General features: G+C 39.2%; 1 protein-coding gene across 2 annotated transcripts in view; it reads right to left on the bottom strand.

Annotated features, from left to right (window-relative positions):
- hip1 (huntingtin interacting protein 1) overlaps positions 1-15,828 on the bottom strand; it is a 49,439-nt gene that overhangs the window by 7,091 nt on the left and 26,520 nt on the right. For both annotated transcript variants that reach the window (XM_056243162.1, XM_056243163.1), the window contains exons 4-22: positions 15,469-15,525; positions 13,860-13,940; positions 12,920-12,996; positions 12,722-12,783; positions 11,970-12,110; positions 11,450-11,507; positions 11,260-11,335; positions 10,652-10,795; positions 10,476-10,570; positions 10,312-10,384; positions 9,010-9,193; positions 8,120-8,208; positions 4,641-4,757; positions 4,428-4,529; positions 2,821-3,015; positions 2,445-2,592; positions 2,260-2,346; positions 1,133-1,240; positions 456-592 (exon numbers count right to left, since the gene is read on the bottom strand). In XM_056243162.1, the coding sequence (XP_056099137.1) occupies positions 456-592; positions 1,133-1,240; positions 2,260-2,346; positions 2,445-2,592; positions 2,821-3,015; positions 4,428-4,529; positions 4,641-4,757; positions 8,120-8,208; positions 9,010-9,193; positions 10,312-10,384; positions 10,476-10,570; positions 10,652-10,795; positions 11,260-11,335; positions 11,450-11,507; positions 11,970-12,110; positions 12,722-12,783; positions 12,920-12,996; positions 13,860-13,940; positions 15,469-15,525 (2,031 nt within the window). The remainder of the gene's footprint in view (positions 1-455; positions 593-1,132; positions 1,241-2,259; positions 2,347-2,444; positions 2,593-2,820; positions 3,016-4,427; positions 4,530-4,640; positions 4,758-8,119; positions 8,209-9,009; positions 9,194-10,311; positions 10,385-10,475; positions 10,571-10,651; positions 10,796-11,259; positions 11,336-11,449; positions 11,508-11,969; positions 12,111-12,721; positions 12,784-12,919; positions 12,997-13,859; positions 13,941-15,468; positions 15,526-15,828) is intronic.

Raw genomic sequence — 15,828 nt, 5'->3', positions numbered from 1 at the left:
AACGCTTAATAAAGTTTGACTTTATCTGATTGTTTTGTTGACATTTGTTGACATCTAGTGGATGCATAACGCAAACCCAGACAAACGTTTGACTGCAGTATCTTATGCGCCTTATAATCCGGTGCGGCCTATATATGAAAAATTTTCTAAAATAGGTCATTCATTGAAGGTGCGCCTTATAATCCGGTGCGCCGTATAGTGCGGAAAATACGGTAATAATATTAAATAAAAATATATTTAAAAATAAAAGCTAATTCAAAATATTAATAAATACTATAATAATCGATAAATAATAATCAAATAACACACGGCATGCATTATGCAGTTCCATACTAGCTTTGGCATAATTTAAATCACTCAAGAAAAGTGCTAAAAATTATTCTCGCCGCCAGCTATTTTTCAACCCACTGGTTTACCATGCTAAAACCAGGACTGACTCTCAGTGGCACACTCACTTCACCCAACGCCATTACGGTATCCAGTGCCGACGTCAGCCGGCTGCAGTCTGCCGTCCCCATAGACTTCTGCTCCTTAAGCTGGCAAAGCAGCGCCATTGCCTCCGCGCCACACGCCTTCACGTTGTCTGCCAAAGCTGCCCACAGACAAAGACAGAAACCAGAGAGCAGTCAGACGAGCCATCTGTCACCTGCAGACACTCCACATACGCTCGGGAAGAAACACATTTCCTGCCGTGTACAGTCGTGACGTGATTGCTTGTGCTCGTGGGAACCGCACATTAGCCGTTTTGAGTCATGTCATGTTCCTTTCAAGCATCTCTCCCAAAACAACCAGACCTCCGGCGACGGAGATATTAACAGAACCGCAGACACTAATGACCTTCATGATGAATGGAGACTGACTCAAACAGAAAGTCATTTTCTTGGACGTCTCTATATGTGGAATGTGGATAAAGCGGTACTGTAAAATATTTATCAATTTAAAAATAGAAATTACATTTATGCTGCTTAGATCGGACGGATAGCTATGGTTCTGGATGCTGATTGGTCGATACAGTGTATTAAAGCACAATGACTGTTTCTTTAAGGAAGTATTTGCATAGAAATTCATTAGTTGTGCTAATGTTACATAAGCTCATTTGAATACATTTTCATGGCGCCTGGGTGATGCTTACCGTCAGCTAGTTCCACTGGCACCATGTGGGAGGTGGCGCTTCCCTGCACGATGACATCGCCCACCAGGTGAGCAAACTGAGTCACTGCCCGGACCAGTCCAGACACATCTATTACACACATTCAGGAAAATCAGTGTGAAATAGTTACAACATGATCATATGAGTGCCTCTCATCTCAACAGACTAGTTCTGTGTAAAAAAAAAAAAAAGGGATGAAATGGTGTCTGAATGCATTCATGGTGCACTTAAATCAGTTTCGGATTTCTATTGGTATATCATTACGTTATTATTTTTTGAGCTTGTGCATGCTGAGTAGAGAACAGTGAACAGGGGAGTAACAAAAGTTTTTTTTGTAGTAGTGTGAAATTAGCTCAACTGTCTTCAAAATAGTGCAGATTTTTCAGTCCTGAGACATTTTTTCCAACAGGTAGCAGTGTAGCAACACAAATCGCTACATCACGGTTGTGTCACAATGTATCGCACAGCCTTACTAGCAAGCGAGCCAGACAGAATCCTCTCCTGTCTCAAGTACTGCTGGGAAGTTATTCAGGTCGAAGTTGATTCAGTTTGTTTTTAGTAATTCAGTTTGTTTAGATAGTTCAGAATAAAGAAAATAAACTCCAAATGAGGTAATCAATAAATTCTGGTCATCAACCAAGATGCTAGAAATTGCGATTTTCTTGGGCGATTCCAATTTTCCAATTTTTCAACAACTATAATTGACAGCATATACAACAAAAAATCTAAGTTTCTTTAATGCAAAATTTTATTTTAATACAAAAACAAGTTAAAAGACAGTAATAAAATAAGAACAAATAAACAAATTTCAAACAACAGCACAAATAAAGAGAGATATAAAAAAACAGGGCTTTAAATTTTTCAGGTGGGTATACGGTATATTCAGGTAAGAAATACTAAAGGAATTAAAGTAATCAAATGTACCTTTTAGCTAATTACTATTTCAGTAAAGACTAACTTTACTGTAATTTAACTACTTTAAATGATGTGTAACTGATATCTTGGCAAGCTACAGTTTCAAAGCAACTTTCCCTAACACTGTTGGAGTGAACGGTACATTAATGAATGCTAGTTGAGAAGGAAAATGAGAGTATGTACATGTAATTCACCTGTGTTATCTGATACAAAGCCGTCTCTGGCCGACTGCAGCCTCTCCACGCAGTCCAGAGCCACCTGGCACCTGGACACCAGGTAATCTACACACACAAGAAGGTCCTTTAATATTTATTACGCTCTCGTAGGGCAATAAGTGTGGGTTGTCAGGACATGAGGGTAATTTGAGCAGGTCACTGACCGGCCGAACTGGTGCAGCTGATGTGTGCGGGGTCCTCCAGCTGATTCAGGCTGTCCTGTACAATCCTTCCCGCCTCCTCTAGAGCTGCCCGCAGAGCCGCCCAGCGCAGGGACACCAACTCGCTCTCCAGAGCCTGCTCACGACTCTCCTACAGATAGTAAGACAATCAAAGCCAGCATTTAACACCCCGTTACATCAATTAGTCCTTTTCTGTTAGCTTTGAGACCAACAGTCTAAATGCTAGTGAGCTTGTAAAAAGCTAAATTAACATTTATCATATTTACAGCCTGTCTTTTGGATATATGAATCTGAACAATTACACAGACCCAATTATAATTGAACAAATAACATCAATAGTAAACCTACAATATCCCACCTTCTCATTGAGTTGGTTTTGCAGGGCCTCAGCAGCTTTCACACCACTCTCTCTCTCATTGGTCAGACTGCTCTGTACACGCTTTAACTCCACCCCCAAACCTGCCAACTCCGCCTCTTTCTGAGATACAGTCTCCAAAAGCCCCGCCTTCTCCGCCTCTAAAGCAGACAGCTGAGTATTGAGCTGCTCACTTGACTACAGAAAGAGAGAATACAGTTCAATGAGAGCCATCTGTCATTACGTGAATTACAAGATCTAATGTGACTTACTGAGAGAACAAGAATCTCAAGAAACTGTGTTGTTATTGTTGAAGCAGAAGTTAGAGCTAATACATTTTGGCGTACAAACATACGTCATCCCTGCAGCACTCTATAAAGCACTGTATTTAAAGTGAACTAATACAGTCATGATAAAGATGTTAAAAATATCAACACACAGTTGTCTTTATTTGAGTCAGCTGCTAGAGGCAGTAGTGGAGGTGCTGCAGCAGGCGTGCAGGAGACAGAGGGAAGTGGGATAGAGGGAGAGGGGGCAGGGTGACATATCAACTCCCACATGCAGTCTGGACACATCAACTCAGGTAATTTAGAACCTACATGCAATCACAGAATCCCCATGTCAACCTGCGCTGGACTAATCGCAGAGACAGTGATACATGGATCCTGTGGTGGGCCGGGAGCTGAACAGGGATGGATGGAAGAGCCGAGGGCTGCACGATATATCGAAAAAAATCTATATGGCTTAGTGCGAATGTCACATGCGTGCAGCCTAATTCTCAGAACAGCTCGGTTAATTTACTGTGAAACCAATCTGAGAAACCAAAAAACACTGAACCACGAGCTGCCCGCATGCAAAGGGCTGAGTTTCTGAAACCAAAATAAAAGCTTGATGGTTTAACATTTGTTAAAAAAAAAAGAAAAAAGGAAAGAAATTAGGATAAATATTAGTACTGTAATTTAACAGTTGTACTATAAATTAAAGCTGTTTTTATTAAATACTTCATTTCTTATTTTAAAGTACAACAGTTAGTTAGATATTACAGTTAGATATTACAATACTTATTATTTTGTTTAATATATTTCTAATAATTACAATAAAAATTTCTATTATACATTTTTACTGAATTGGTCAAAAACAGTGGGATTGTGGCCTATGCAACACAAGTGGAGGGATTTTTTTTACCTGTTCAATTTATGCTTGCTGAAAGTGTTTTGTGTTAGTTCCTATAATAAAATCAAAGTGTGGACATCCAAATTTCAAGAAAAAATATTGCCAAATGTTTAGTCCTAAAAGGATATTTTGCACTCTTCAGGAGTCATTTTCAGCTTTTTAAATAATTTTATTCACAAAATCAACCCACTCATTCTAGAATGAATCATTTTTTTCCCCCAAATAGAACTATTCAAGCCATCTGGTGAATGTTCCTTCATTTCTTCCTATCACAATATATATTGCAGAAAAAGTAAATGTCAGCATGTCAGTTTTTTCCAATATCGTGCAGCTAAAGCGTGAAGATTTGTCAAGAATTGCTTGACATTTCATTATGTTTCATATTTCATGACAGAGGTGAAGAGGAAGAGAATGATGGGTGGAGGGTGAGGTCCCACCTGTTGGGTGGAGGTGACGGTACTCTTCAGGGTCTCTAGTTCTGTTCTGCTGGACATGAGCTCGGCTTGTAGAGCTTGAAGCTGCTCTAACTGAGCCTTCTCCTACTCGTGCACATACATGAGGATAGGGAAGTGTAAGACAAACATACTACGGATACATCAGGCAGAGGGAGTGTGTGTATGAAGTGTGTGTATATGTGGTTTGTGTGCAACCTGCTGACTGGTAGAGTCCTGAGCGGCTTTCAATTTGTCCTGCATCTCTTTCTTCACATTCTCCACCTCGTCCTGGGCGGCACGGGCCACCGTCATCTGACGTGTCACCTCTGCGTTCTGAGAAACACATACACACTCGTACAGTTTAGCACAGTCAAAACACTTGGCTGACCCAGTTCCTTTGCCAAGAATGTGGCTCCCACTGTCGGATGGCTCTGTGGTGGGATCAGAGCGTGCTGCTGTATGAGAGTGAGAGTGATGACAGCCTAAAGCGTGGCAGAGGAACACAGTGCCAAGTTCTCATCTGTGTTTCATCTGAGTCTGCTAGAAAGGAATTCTGGTGGAGGAGCTAAACCACCTGCAGGTTTACTGACAGGCCTCTGGAGCTGAAGCAAGCAGTATAACGTAAGTAATATAACGTTTCTATCTGCATGGGAAACACAGATTACTGACTGCATTTGCCAAAACAAGTGCGCTGAGTGAGATATAGTGTCCCACAACGCAATGCGCCTGACCTTCCATTTCCAGTGTGATGAATTAAGTGGAAGTAAATATCAGCTACAATTTTTAACATCTTTCTCCCCTCATTATTAGATTTATGCATGCAATTAATTCAAAATCTTTTAAAGTGTTAAAATAATTGAATGCAAATAAATAACTGAAGCATGTGAAATTGCATCAGTCGTTTAATTTACGTCACGCAGTTAGATGATCTTAGAAGTCGGGAGTTTATCAAACACCTGTAACACTGGTAAGTGGAAATTTCTATTTGAACCCTTTAACCCGATTTTGCTGCTTTAGCACCTTTTAGCAGGAGCTATGGTGTGCATACATTTATGAATTACAGGTCCTTCTCAAAAAATTAGCATATTGTGATAAAGTTCATTATTTTCCATAATGTAATGATAAAAATTAAACTTTCATATATTTTAGATTCATTGCACACCAACTGAAATATTTCAGGTCTTTTATTGTTTTAATACGGATGATTTTGGCATACAGCTCATGAAAAAAATTCTCACAAAATTAGCATATTTCATCCGACCAATAAAATAAGTGTTTTTAATACAAAAAAAAAAAAGTCAACCTTCAAATAATTATGTTCAGTTATGCACTCAATACTTGGTCGGGAATCCTTTTGCAGAAATGACTGCTTCAATGCGGCGTGGCATGGAGGCAATCAGCCTGTGGCACTGCTGAGGTGTTATGGAGGCCCAGGATGCTTCGATAGCGGCCTTAAGCTTTTCCAGAGTGTTGGGTCTTGCGTCTCTCAACTTTCTCTTCACAATATCCCACAGATTCTCTATGGGGTTCAGGTCAGGAGAGTTGGCAGGCCAATTGAGCACAGTAATACCATGGTCAGTAAACCATTTACCAGTGGTTTTGGCACTGTGAGCAGGTGCCAGGTCGTGCTGAAAAATGAAATCTTCATCTCCATAAAGCTTTTCAGCGGGTGGAAGCATGAAGTGCTCCAAAATCTCTTGATAGCTAGCTGCATTGACCCTGCCCTTGATAAAACACAGTGCACCAACACCAGCAGCTGACATGGCACCCCAGACCATCACTGACTGTGGGTACTTGACACTGGACTTCAGGCATTTTGGCATTTCCTTCTCCCCAGTCTTCCTCCAGACTCTGGCACCTTGATTTCCGAATGACATGCAAAACTGAGCAACAGTCCAGTGCTGCTTCTCTGTAGCCCAGATCAGGCGCTTCTGCCGCTGTTTCTGGTTCAAAAGTGGCTTGACCTGGGGAATGCGGCACCTGTAGCCCATTTCCTGCACACGCCTGTGCACGGTTGCTCTGGATGTTTCTACTCCAGACTCAGTCCACTGCTTCCGCAGGTCCCCCAAGGTCTGGAATCGGTCCTTCTCCACAATCTTCCTCAGGGTCCGGTCACCTCTTCTCGTTGTGCAGCGTTTTTTGCCACACTTTTTCCTTCCCACAGACTTCCCACTGAGGTGCCTTGATACAGCACTCTGGGAACAGCCTATTTGTTCAGAAATTTCTTTCTGTCTTACCCTCTTGCTTGAGGGTGTCAATGATGGCCTTCTGGACAGCAGTCAGGTCGGTAGTCTTACCCATGATTGCGGTTTTGAGTAATGAAACAGGCCGGGAGTTTTTAAAAGCCTCAGGAATCTTTTGCAGGTGTTTAGAGTTAATTAGTTGATTCAGATGATTAGGTTAATATCTCGTTTAGAGACCCTTTTCATGATATGCTCATTTTTTGAGACAGGAATTTTGGGTTTTCATGAGCTGTTTGCCAAAATCATCAGTATTAAAACAATAAAAGACCTGAAATATTTCAGTTGGTGTGCAATGAATCTAAAATATATGAAAGTTTCATTTTTATCATTACATTATGGAAAATAATGAACTTTATTACAATATGCTAATTTTTTTAGAAGGACCTGTATATAGACTCCTTATATCATTTGGTTATTTGGTGTCCTTTTGGAGTCTCCAAGTGTCCTTTTTTGGAAAGACACCTAAATTTACCTTGAAAAGGCTTGCAGAAAATACAGTTTTGTGAGAATCACCCTTCAATCTGAAGGTCTACTTTGCTGGATATAGCAATTGATGACAAAATGAGCGTGTTAAATAAAGGTGGGGTTAGTGGTATTTGAAAAACGATGTTTCGAAGTTAGTCGGACCGACACACGAACAAACAACAACAAACGTGTGTAGCCAATCAGCATTAGGGGGCGTATGATGGTAGAGGAGAGAGAACGAGCACGACGAAGATTTGAAGAAAGATTGCAGAAATAGAGATGAGACAATAAAAAAGAGAAAACCTCAGAAGAAATCACTGGAAAATGAAGGGTTATGACTGGGCAAGAGCTTTAGGACCCGCGTTAATGTTAGAAAAGCTTTCCAGCGCTGGAGAGACCTGAGTGGGAAGGCTTGAAAACAGGTTGCTTTGATTCCGCTCCACACGTGAGTAACACTGGGTTTGAGTGTCATTGTTTGTCTGGAGCTGCTGTGCTGTTGGCAACTAACAATGAACTATTGTTTGTAATTACTATTGTGTACTGTACGACAATTTTTTTGTGCTTCCTTGTCATTCGTTCATCCTCTGCGCTCTATTTTTCATGAAGCATTATTTTGTTGCGCTTCTGCTATGATAAACAGACATCCACTCTTGGACTGCGTGTGTAACGGAGGCCAGTTAGTCAGTCGCCTTGGCGACTGCTAGTGAATACGGTGTTTAGCGTGATTGTTAGTGCACTCACCTCGCATGCAGGTGGATTGGGGTTCGAGGCCAACTCGGAGCAGGGCGGTTAGGATTGGAGTGTGAGTTTTGGAGGCGGAGCAATGAAGAGAGGGGTGTGTTTGTTTGGGTTGATTTCAAACATCAACATTGTCCAACAGTGTTTTTGAAATGGCGCTTACCCCACCTTTAATATATCTATATAAATAAAAAATATCCATATACAGCCAGTGTGTGATTGAATGGAGATGCAAGGACATCAATTTACCTTCCTCAGCAGGTCAGCATGGCTCTGGACCAGCTCTGTGTATTTCTCCTTTAGCTTGGTGTAGCGTTGCTCATTTGCTTGTGCTTTTCCTACAAAAAACACAAATACAATAATTGATTAATATATCAAGTATCAAAAACACAAGCCTCAGACCTTACTCTCTGTGTCACAGAACAGTTAGCACAACTGAGAGCGTCAACACAGGCCTTTGTATGTTTGCTGGTGAATTAGACTGTAGACTATATGGTTTATTAATTCAATTCAAATGTATTTGTATAGCGCTTTTCACAATGCATATTGTTTCAAAGCAGCTTTACAGAAAGTGCATTTCAGAAATGTACATAGAAAAATACAGTTAGTTAATCATGTATTAATTTAGGGCATAACATATCGCCGGCGTTGAGTCGTCTCTTCGCAGGCTTTTAGTAGTCTCATCGCTGGTGGACTGATTAATGATTATTAGCGTTTGATTGATAGCCCTTCTGGCTCTGTTCCTCAGCTAAAGAACATCCATCTCTTATCCTTCATCTCAGCACTCTGAACAGCCCTTTCATATCCTGTAACACGGCGTTATGTGGTGCTGAGGGTTCAGTCCATAAAACGTGCTGCTTCTGTATAGTGATTATAAAGGAATAACTGGCATTCTAAAAAAGCAACAGTTTTGATCCAGTTAGTGTAAATAAACCGAAAAGGAAGGAAAGATGTTTTTTTGATTTAGGAAAGAGGAACAGAGCAATGGGATGTGCGGAACCCCTAAATTAAAAAAACATCATTCCAAGACCTTTGAAGACTAACAGGGTCATTTAATAAGAACGTCTAATTTCAAATACAATATTTGAAATAAGAAAGTTCAATGTAACTTTTTCCAACAAAAATATTGTAACTCTTACTCTCGATTTCGCTCAGGCTGCGCTGCTCTTTCTCTGTGTCCTCTTTGACCCTGCGCAGGTCGTCGAGCTCCACCCTCAGGAACTCGCTCTCACCCAGCGCCTGCTGCTTCAGGTGAGTCTGCTCTGCAAGCTCCGCCTCCAGCTCGTTCACACGCCCTCGTAGTGCTTGACAAAGACGGCCACTCTGAGAAAGACCAAATGAATCATTGACATCACTTTCATTTTCACTCCTTCAAAAGTTTATGCAAGGCTGCATTTATTTGTTCAAATACAGTAAAAACAGTAATATTGTGATTTAAAGGGATAGTTTACTTTAAAATGAAAATTAGCCCATGATTTACTCGCCCTCAAGTCATCCTAGGTATATATGATCGTACTTTTAGACGAATACAATCTAGTTATATTAAAATGTCCTGGCTCTTCCAAGCTTAATAATGGCAGTGAATTGTTGTTTCTATTTTGAAGTCCATAAAAGTGCATCTATCCATTATAAAAGTGCTCCACACGGCTCCAGGGGGTTAATAAAGGCCTTCTGAAGCGAAGCGATGAGTTTGTGTAAGAAATATCAGCAGTACGTCGCATTAGTCACATAAGTTGCGCTTAGACTTAAGTGGAATCTGTATATTTGTTTGGTCGGAAGCTAGTTATTTTACTTTATAAAGTTTTAAATATGGATATTTTTCTTACACAAACGCATCGCTTCGCTTCAGAAGGCCTTTATTAACCCCCCGGAGCCGTGTGGAGTTCGTTTATGATGGATAGATGCACTTTTATGGACTTCAAAACAAAAACAGCAATTCATTGCCATTATAAAGCTTGGAAGAGTCAGGACATTTTTTATATAACTGATTGTATTCGTCTGAAAGAAGAATGTCATATACACCTAGGATGACTTGAGGTTGAGTAAATCGTGGGCTAATTTTCATTTTTGGGTGAACTATTCCTTTAAAAATAACTGTTTACTATTTTTATCTATTTTAAAATGCTGAATTTTAAGCAGCCATCACTCCAGTCTTCCTTCAGAAATCATTTTAATATACAGATTTTTTGCCCAAGAAACATTTATTATTATTATCAATGTTGAAAACAGTTGTGCTGCTCAATTCTTTTGTGGAAACTGCATTTTTTTTTAAGGTTCTCTGATGAATAGAACAGCATTCATTTAAAAGAGAAATCTTTTGTAAATTTAATATGTCCTAGCTTAAATTTTTTTTTTTTTTGGACTGAAACCACACTTTAGAATGGTATTGTGTGGGTGTATGTATAATATTACATCCTCTGCTCTCATCTCCTGCTCATTACCTCCAATCTGAAGGACTCCAGCTCCTCTTTCAGGGCCTGTAGCTCTGCTGTGAGCTGCTCAATCAAACGGTCTCTGAAGTGAGAGATACAGATTCATCATGATCTTATAAACTCTAAGAGCTCCTTATTATTATTAATTATATTCCAGTATCTTCAAGACTTACTTCTCATCTTTGCGCATGCCGTTCTGACTGAAGTTGAACGGGTCTGTGGCAGCCGAGGTGCCGAAAAAGTCGTCGAATTTGCTGTCCACAACGCTCTAATGGAGATAAATCTTTAGATGCTCACGTTTAAAGAAAGTATACATGAGAGCTTTGGATAATGAGATTGTGTGTGGTACCGGTAAAGGTGGGATGTCTGTGTCCACTAGGTCTTCTGTCTCTACTACATGTTCACTTTCAGGGGACGAAGACTCCACTGGAATCACCACCACTGGACTGATGTGCTCGGACAGGGCTGATGCCCGCAGGAAGTTTGGCGGATTCTGTAGAGAAAATGAGAACTATTATAATAAAGGAAGCCAGCTCCAGTTTGGATCCAGCCTTTGCAAGGATTTTAGATAATGCCAACACTTGCAAAGATTTCAGATGACGACAAAAAAAAAAAAAAATCCTTAAAGCTAATGGAATCTGTTTTCAAACAGGTTTTCCCAAAACATTTCCCTCATATGCTATTGGTCGGGAGAACTGGTTGAGCCAATGTCTGGTCTGGTCAAAATGCTTAAACAAAAAGGAGAAAAAAAACTCACTTTTTCTTTAATGTTAATTTATATCATGAGAATTGTCATGAAAATTTAAGAAAAATGTTGTTTTATAGGACCGCCCGAAAAATCCTGACGCTAGCAAAACAAGCAGGCAGATATGTAAATGAGTTACATAATTTCTTTCCACTAGCTGTATTTTTGGACTCGGGTCAGGCAGAAATCTGTTTGGTATGCAGGAGTCTCACCTCAGGAAGTTGTGGGATCTGAATCAGTCTCTTGAAATACTGCAGGTTACTGGAGCGATAGAACAGACTCTTCAGCCTGGAGAGAGAAAGAGAGAGAGAGAGAGAGAGAGAGAGAGAGAGAGAGATGACAAAAGATTAAAATAGTGGCAGTCTGTGTGACTCAAATCTGGATAGTGACTGACAGACTTACTTCTTAAACTGCTCCTGGAAGCGATCCCTGTGGCCCTGCAGAGTATCTGCTGGCAGACCTGGAGGACACGAGAATGCCTATCACAACAAGGAAAAGCTAAAGAAAATGACCCTCCACTAAGTACTACCCCATTAGTTACTAACTTTCTTTTTTTCCATTTCTGTTTTTATTACATTTTGTTATAATATCCAAAGAAACAACACAAAAAAACACAATTACAACTATCCCACCACAAAATATTTAATAATTAAAATAATAATAAATAACTAAATAAAAATATATGTAATAAAACATTAACAACAATTATAACAATAAATTAACATTAGAACATGACTTAAATTACAGTAGCAGTTATTAGTACAGTATCGGTTATGTTTAAGAAAGAAAAAAAGCTTTCCAGGGTGTTTCCTCAGCTATGGGCAGATTGAAAGGCGGGGTTTAGCAATGGGTCAGTTTGGTGGTTGTGTGTGTGTGTGTGTGTGTGTATTAAGAGAGAGAGAGATGTGGTTTATGGACTCACAGGAGTGGAGTTTGAAGAGCAGTTTGACGGTGTAGTCGTACAGATGACTAGAGTCCAGAATGACCTGTATAAGAGGGGCCAGACGACACTGACCCGCTGCAGTCACTGACACGGAACGAGACATATCCAGCGAGCTGAACACTGTGTTCAAACATAAACACAAAATAATAATAGGGGCAATATAAACATATTTTCAAAACACTCTAAACAGCCTCAGTTCTCAATTGGTAAGTTACATTCTTTCTTTTTATGAATCCCTCATTCACTCCATTCCCATTTTTTTTTTTCAGTTTATCCCTTTCATTGCCCATTTCCTCATTCACATTCATCCCCATGCTCCCTCCCTCCCTCCGTCTCTCTGGTGATCAGTGATGCAGGCTCCTGTGAGATCCCGTCTTCTCAGCACACAGAGGTGTGGTTTCCTGTGCCAGGGAGCTGTGTTTCAGCCAACAACACTCTCTAATGCTTACAGCACAGACAAACTGACATCTAGATTTTACTGCATTTTCAGCAGATATATCTATACCAATAGAGATGTCACTTGTTTTTTTACTCTGGAATGCACATTTTTAGTGTGATCTGAGATTTTTTATTGCTCACTTCACATGTTATTCAAATATAATCTTGACAGAGATTTCAGAGATTGTAATTGCCTGCCTACTACCTACTTAGAAAATAGGCACAACCAAAATGACTGGCAAGTGAAAGGACTTTTCTGATGTTTAAACACTGGCACTCCACCTTAAACTTACCGCCGAGGAATAGATTCAGCTCACACTCCAAGTAATCAAACATCTCCACCGTTAACTGGAAGCTACACGTGTTGAGAGGAAAAAAAAACATGATTAAGTCCCATTCCACAAACAGACAGAGCAATTTTGGAGCTTTATTTAAAAAAAAAAAACAGACTGAGAAAACACAAAGCTTGTGAGAAACAAAGCAATACTCACAAATTATTGACGTCGTTCTCACCCGCCTCATCAAGCTGTCTGTTTGACATCTGAAGGTTGCCTGGGAAACGAGGATTCTGGGAAAGCAAGTGGGTTAGGTATAATATTTGTGAGAGTCTGACAGCATAGAGTTTTTTTAAAAATACCCATGAAATGGCTTGACAACTGCAAATTTATTTCCTGCATTCCTGTATTGACATTTCATATGACACAGGAAGCTGGTGCAAAACATATATATATATATATATATATATATATGATATACATGACATATATGTGTGTGTGTGTGTGTGTGTGTATATATATATATATATATATATATATATATATACACACACACAAACATACACTGCACGCCCAAAAAAAGTCGCTGTTTGGATTTAAATAGGCAAAATGCTTAAGAGTCTATGTTTTGATCATTATTGCAGTTATTATTATGTTTCTAGTATGTTAAATGTTTGGCAACAGTTCTTCTAACCCTAATTGATGTAGTGTGTAGCTTTTCATTTCTTAAACAACCATGTAGGAAGACACATCATGGCCATATTCCAGGATGACAATGTCAAGATTCCTTTGGCTCAAATTGTGAAAATGGTTGGGAGGGAGTATGAAGAATCATTTTTACACAAATTAATCATCACCTCTGAGTCCAGACCTTAAATTCCTTTGAAAGTATTTGGGATGTGCTGGAGGAGACTTTACAGAGTGCTCGACTCTTGCATTGTCATTACAAGATCTTAACCAAAAATGTATGCACTCTTGGTGGAAAGAAATGTTGTGATGTTATTTCCATCAAGAGAAAAACATATAACATGCTAGAAACATAATAATCACTGCAATAATGATCCAATCATATACTCTTAAGCATTTGTCTATTTAAATCAAAACAGCAACTCATATATATTTTTTTTTTCTTGGGGGGGGGTGCTCAGTCACTCACTTTGATGTGAAACTCCATTTTGGTAATGAGCAGTTTGAGGTAGATGCTGCACAACTTCCCATAGCCTTCACTCAGATGACCCTAAGGAGAGAGAACGAAGTGTGAGGGCAAGAAAAACACTGAATGCTTTAAAAGGAAATTATGTTGTTTCCTTTCCAAAGCAGCAGTAGCTTCTAATGAGTCCTTTTGTCATTCTCAGCTCATCAGCTCACTTCACAATTCAAAGTATGAGTCATTAGGGGCAGATTAAGGTCAGGTTGTGTATGCGTTCACATGTTTGGGGTACACCCATAAAAGGGCCAGCTGCATATCAAGATAATGATCTCATTCTTTCACTTCCTGTTCCCTTCACCACTTACTGTGACATCATAACAGGAAGGGGGCAGACTTGTTCACAGGAAATGTTTCTCCTGAGTCTAATCCTGTGGCATGTTATCAGCGAATACTCAAAGGGATGCAAATAAAGGTCTTTCCAATAAACAAAAGATGCAACTCAGCATGTTCCATCTGACACTTCCTGTTGGCTGGCGATACACAGTTGATCGTAAACTGCATCAGAAACACTTATATTGCTGACAATCAAGATAAAAATCAACAAGAAACGGCTGCACAATGAATCTCAAAGCTGCTCGGTTCGCAGTAAACGCAGCTCCATGAACTCCATCTCTGCATCTGGGACACTTATAATGTGCATTTTGGAAAGCAACATACTTCAACTATCTTCCCAAATTTCCCTATAAACCAGCTGTTGTCAACAAAAGAGAAGCTTTAAGAGCTCCCTGCGATTGTTCTGACAAATAATGTATTAAAGCTATTATAATTACTACTACTACTATTATAGTATTTTCTTAAATATTAAATTGTTATTTTACAGTGAACTATTACACTAGTAATATATCTTATTTTAATATTTTTATTTAGTAATATAACAATATTATTATTATATATACATTGATCTATAAATCACACATTTTTGTGCATCCCTAAAAACAAGCACAGGAAAACCAAAAAAAAAAAAAAAATATCCGAAAAATTGCATTTAGATTTCCCCCCAAATCGTGCAGCCCTACACTGTATATCTGTAATGTGACTTTAATATCTGTATATATTTTATGTGTATACAGACCTATTTATTCTATGTGAGAGAAAAACTAAACTGCTTAAATATACAGTATATTGGATTAAACCGAAAGAAATAACCAAAATATGATTTGGCATATATTGTCAGATCTATTAGATATATAAACATGAAGTGAGCTTCACAAGATATCAGGGACGTTTGACTGGTACCTCATAACAAGCAAAGCTCTGTAAGCATTCCTCCAGAGTGACAAACACATGCTCACATCATCGTTAGCTAATTACAGATCATCTCTGTGCTGAGGTTAGTGTGTCTGACTCATACACAGAATGCCAAGCTATTCAGCTGTCAATCAGCAATAACCAAATAGCTTGCTGACTGACACACTGACAGTTTCCACAATGAGATGGAAACTAAAGGGAGCTCGACAAGGCCACATTCAATAATGACAGAGTTATATTGAGCGAGCCTCTGTTTTAGTTGGAAATCATTAAAACCAGCAGCCACAACTTGTGTTCGTGCACTTACCCACATCCTGCTCATGTCGTTCAGGTCAGCCTTGTGCCGCATGGAGTCCTTAATGACCTGAGGTGACAAAGAGAGAGACAGGAAGAGTTGAGACAGCATTTCAAAAAAAAAAAAAAAAAAAACTAAGATATTACCCACAAATGAGACAACTCAAAATCAAATCAAATAAAAAATAGATACCCTGAAATTACCCTCAAATTAGATACCTAAAATAAAAGCAAAAAAAGTTTTAAATTTCTTCAAGTTTAAAATAAAAAAAGATACCTCCTCATGATATTACCCTAAAATAACATAAATAAATTAAAATAAATAAATACCAATCTGTTATTGGTAATGCCAATAACCTCAAAGTGGCCGGAC

This window comes from Rhinichthys klamathensis, unplaced genomic scaffold, assembly GCF_029890125.1.
Source record: "Rhinichthys klamathensis goyatoka isolate OS25496 unplaced genomic scaffold, OSU_Roscu_1.1 h1tg000781l_1, whole genome shotgun sequence".
In the NCBI taxonomy this organism is placed as follows: domain Eukaryota; kingdom Metazoa; phylum Chordata; class Actinopteri; order Cypriniformes; family Leuciscidae; genus Rhinichthys; species Rhinichthys klamathensis.
Note: the sequence above shows the minus strand (reverse complement) of the source record. Positions and strands in the feature narration are given on the sequence as shown.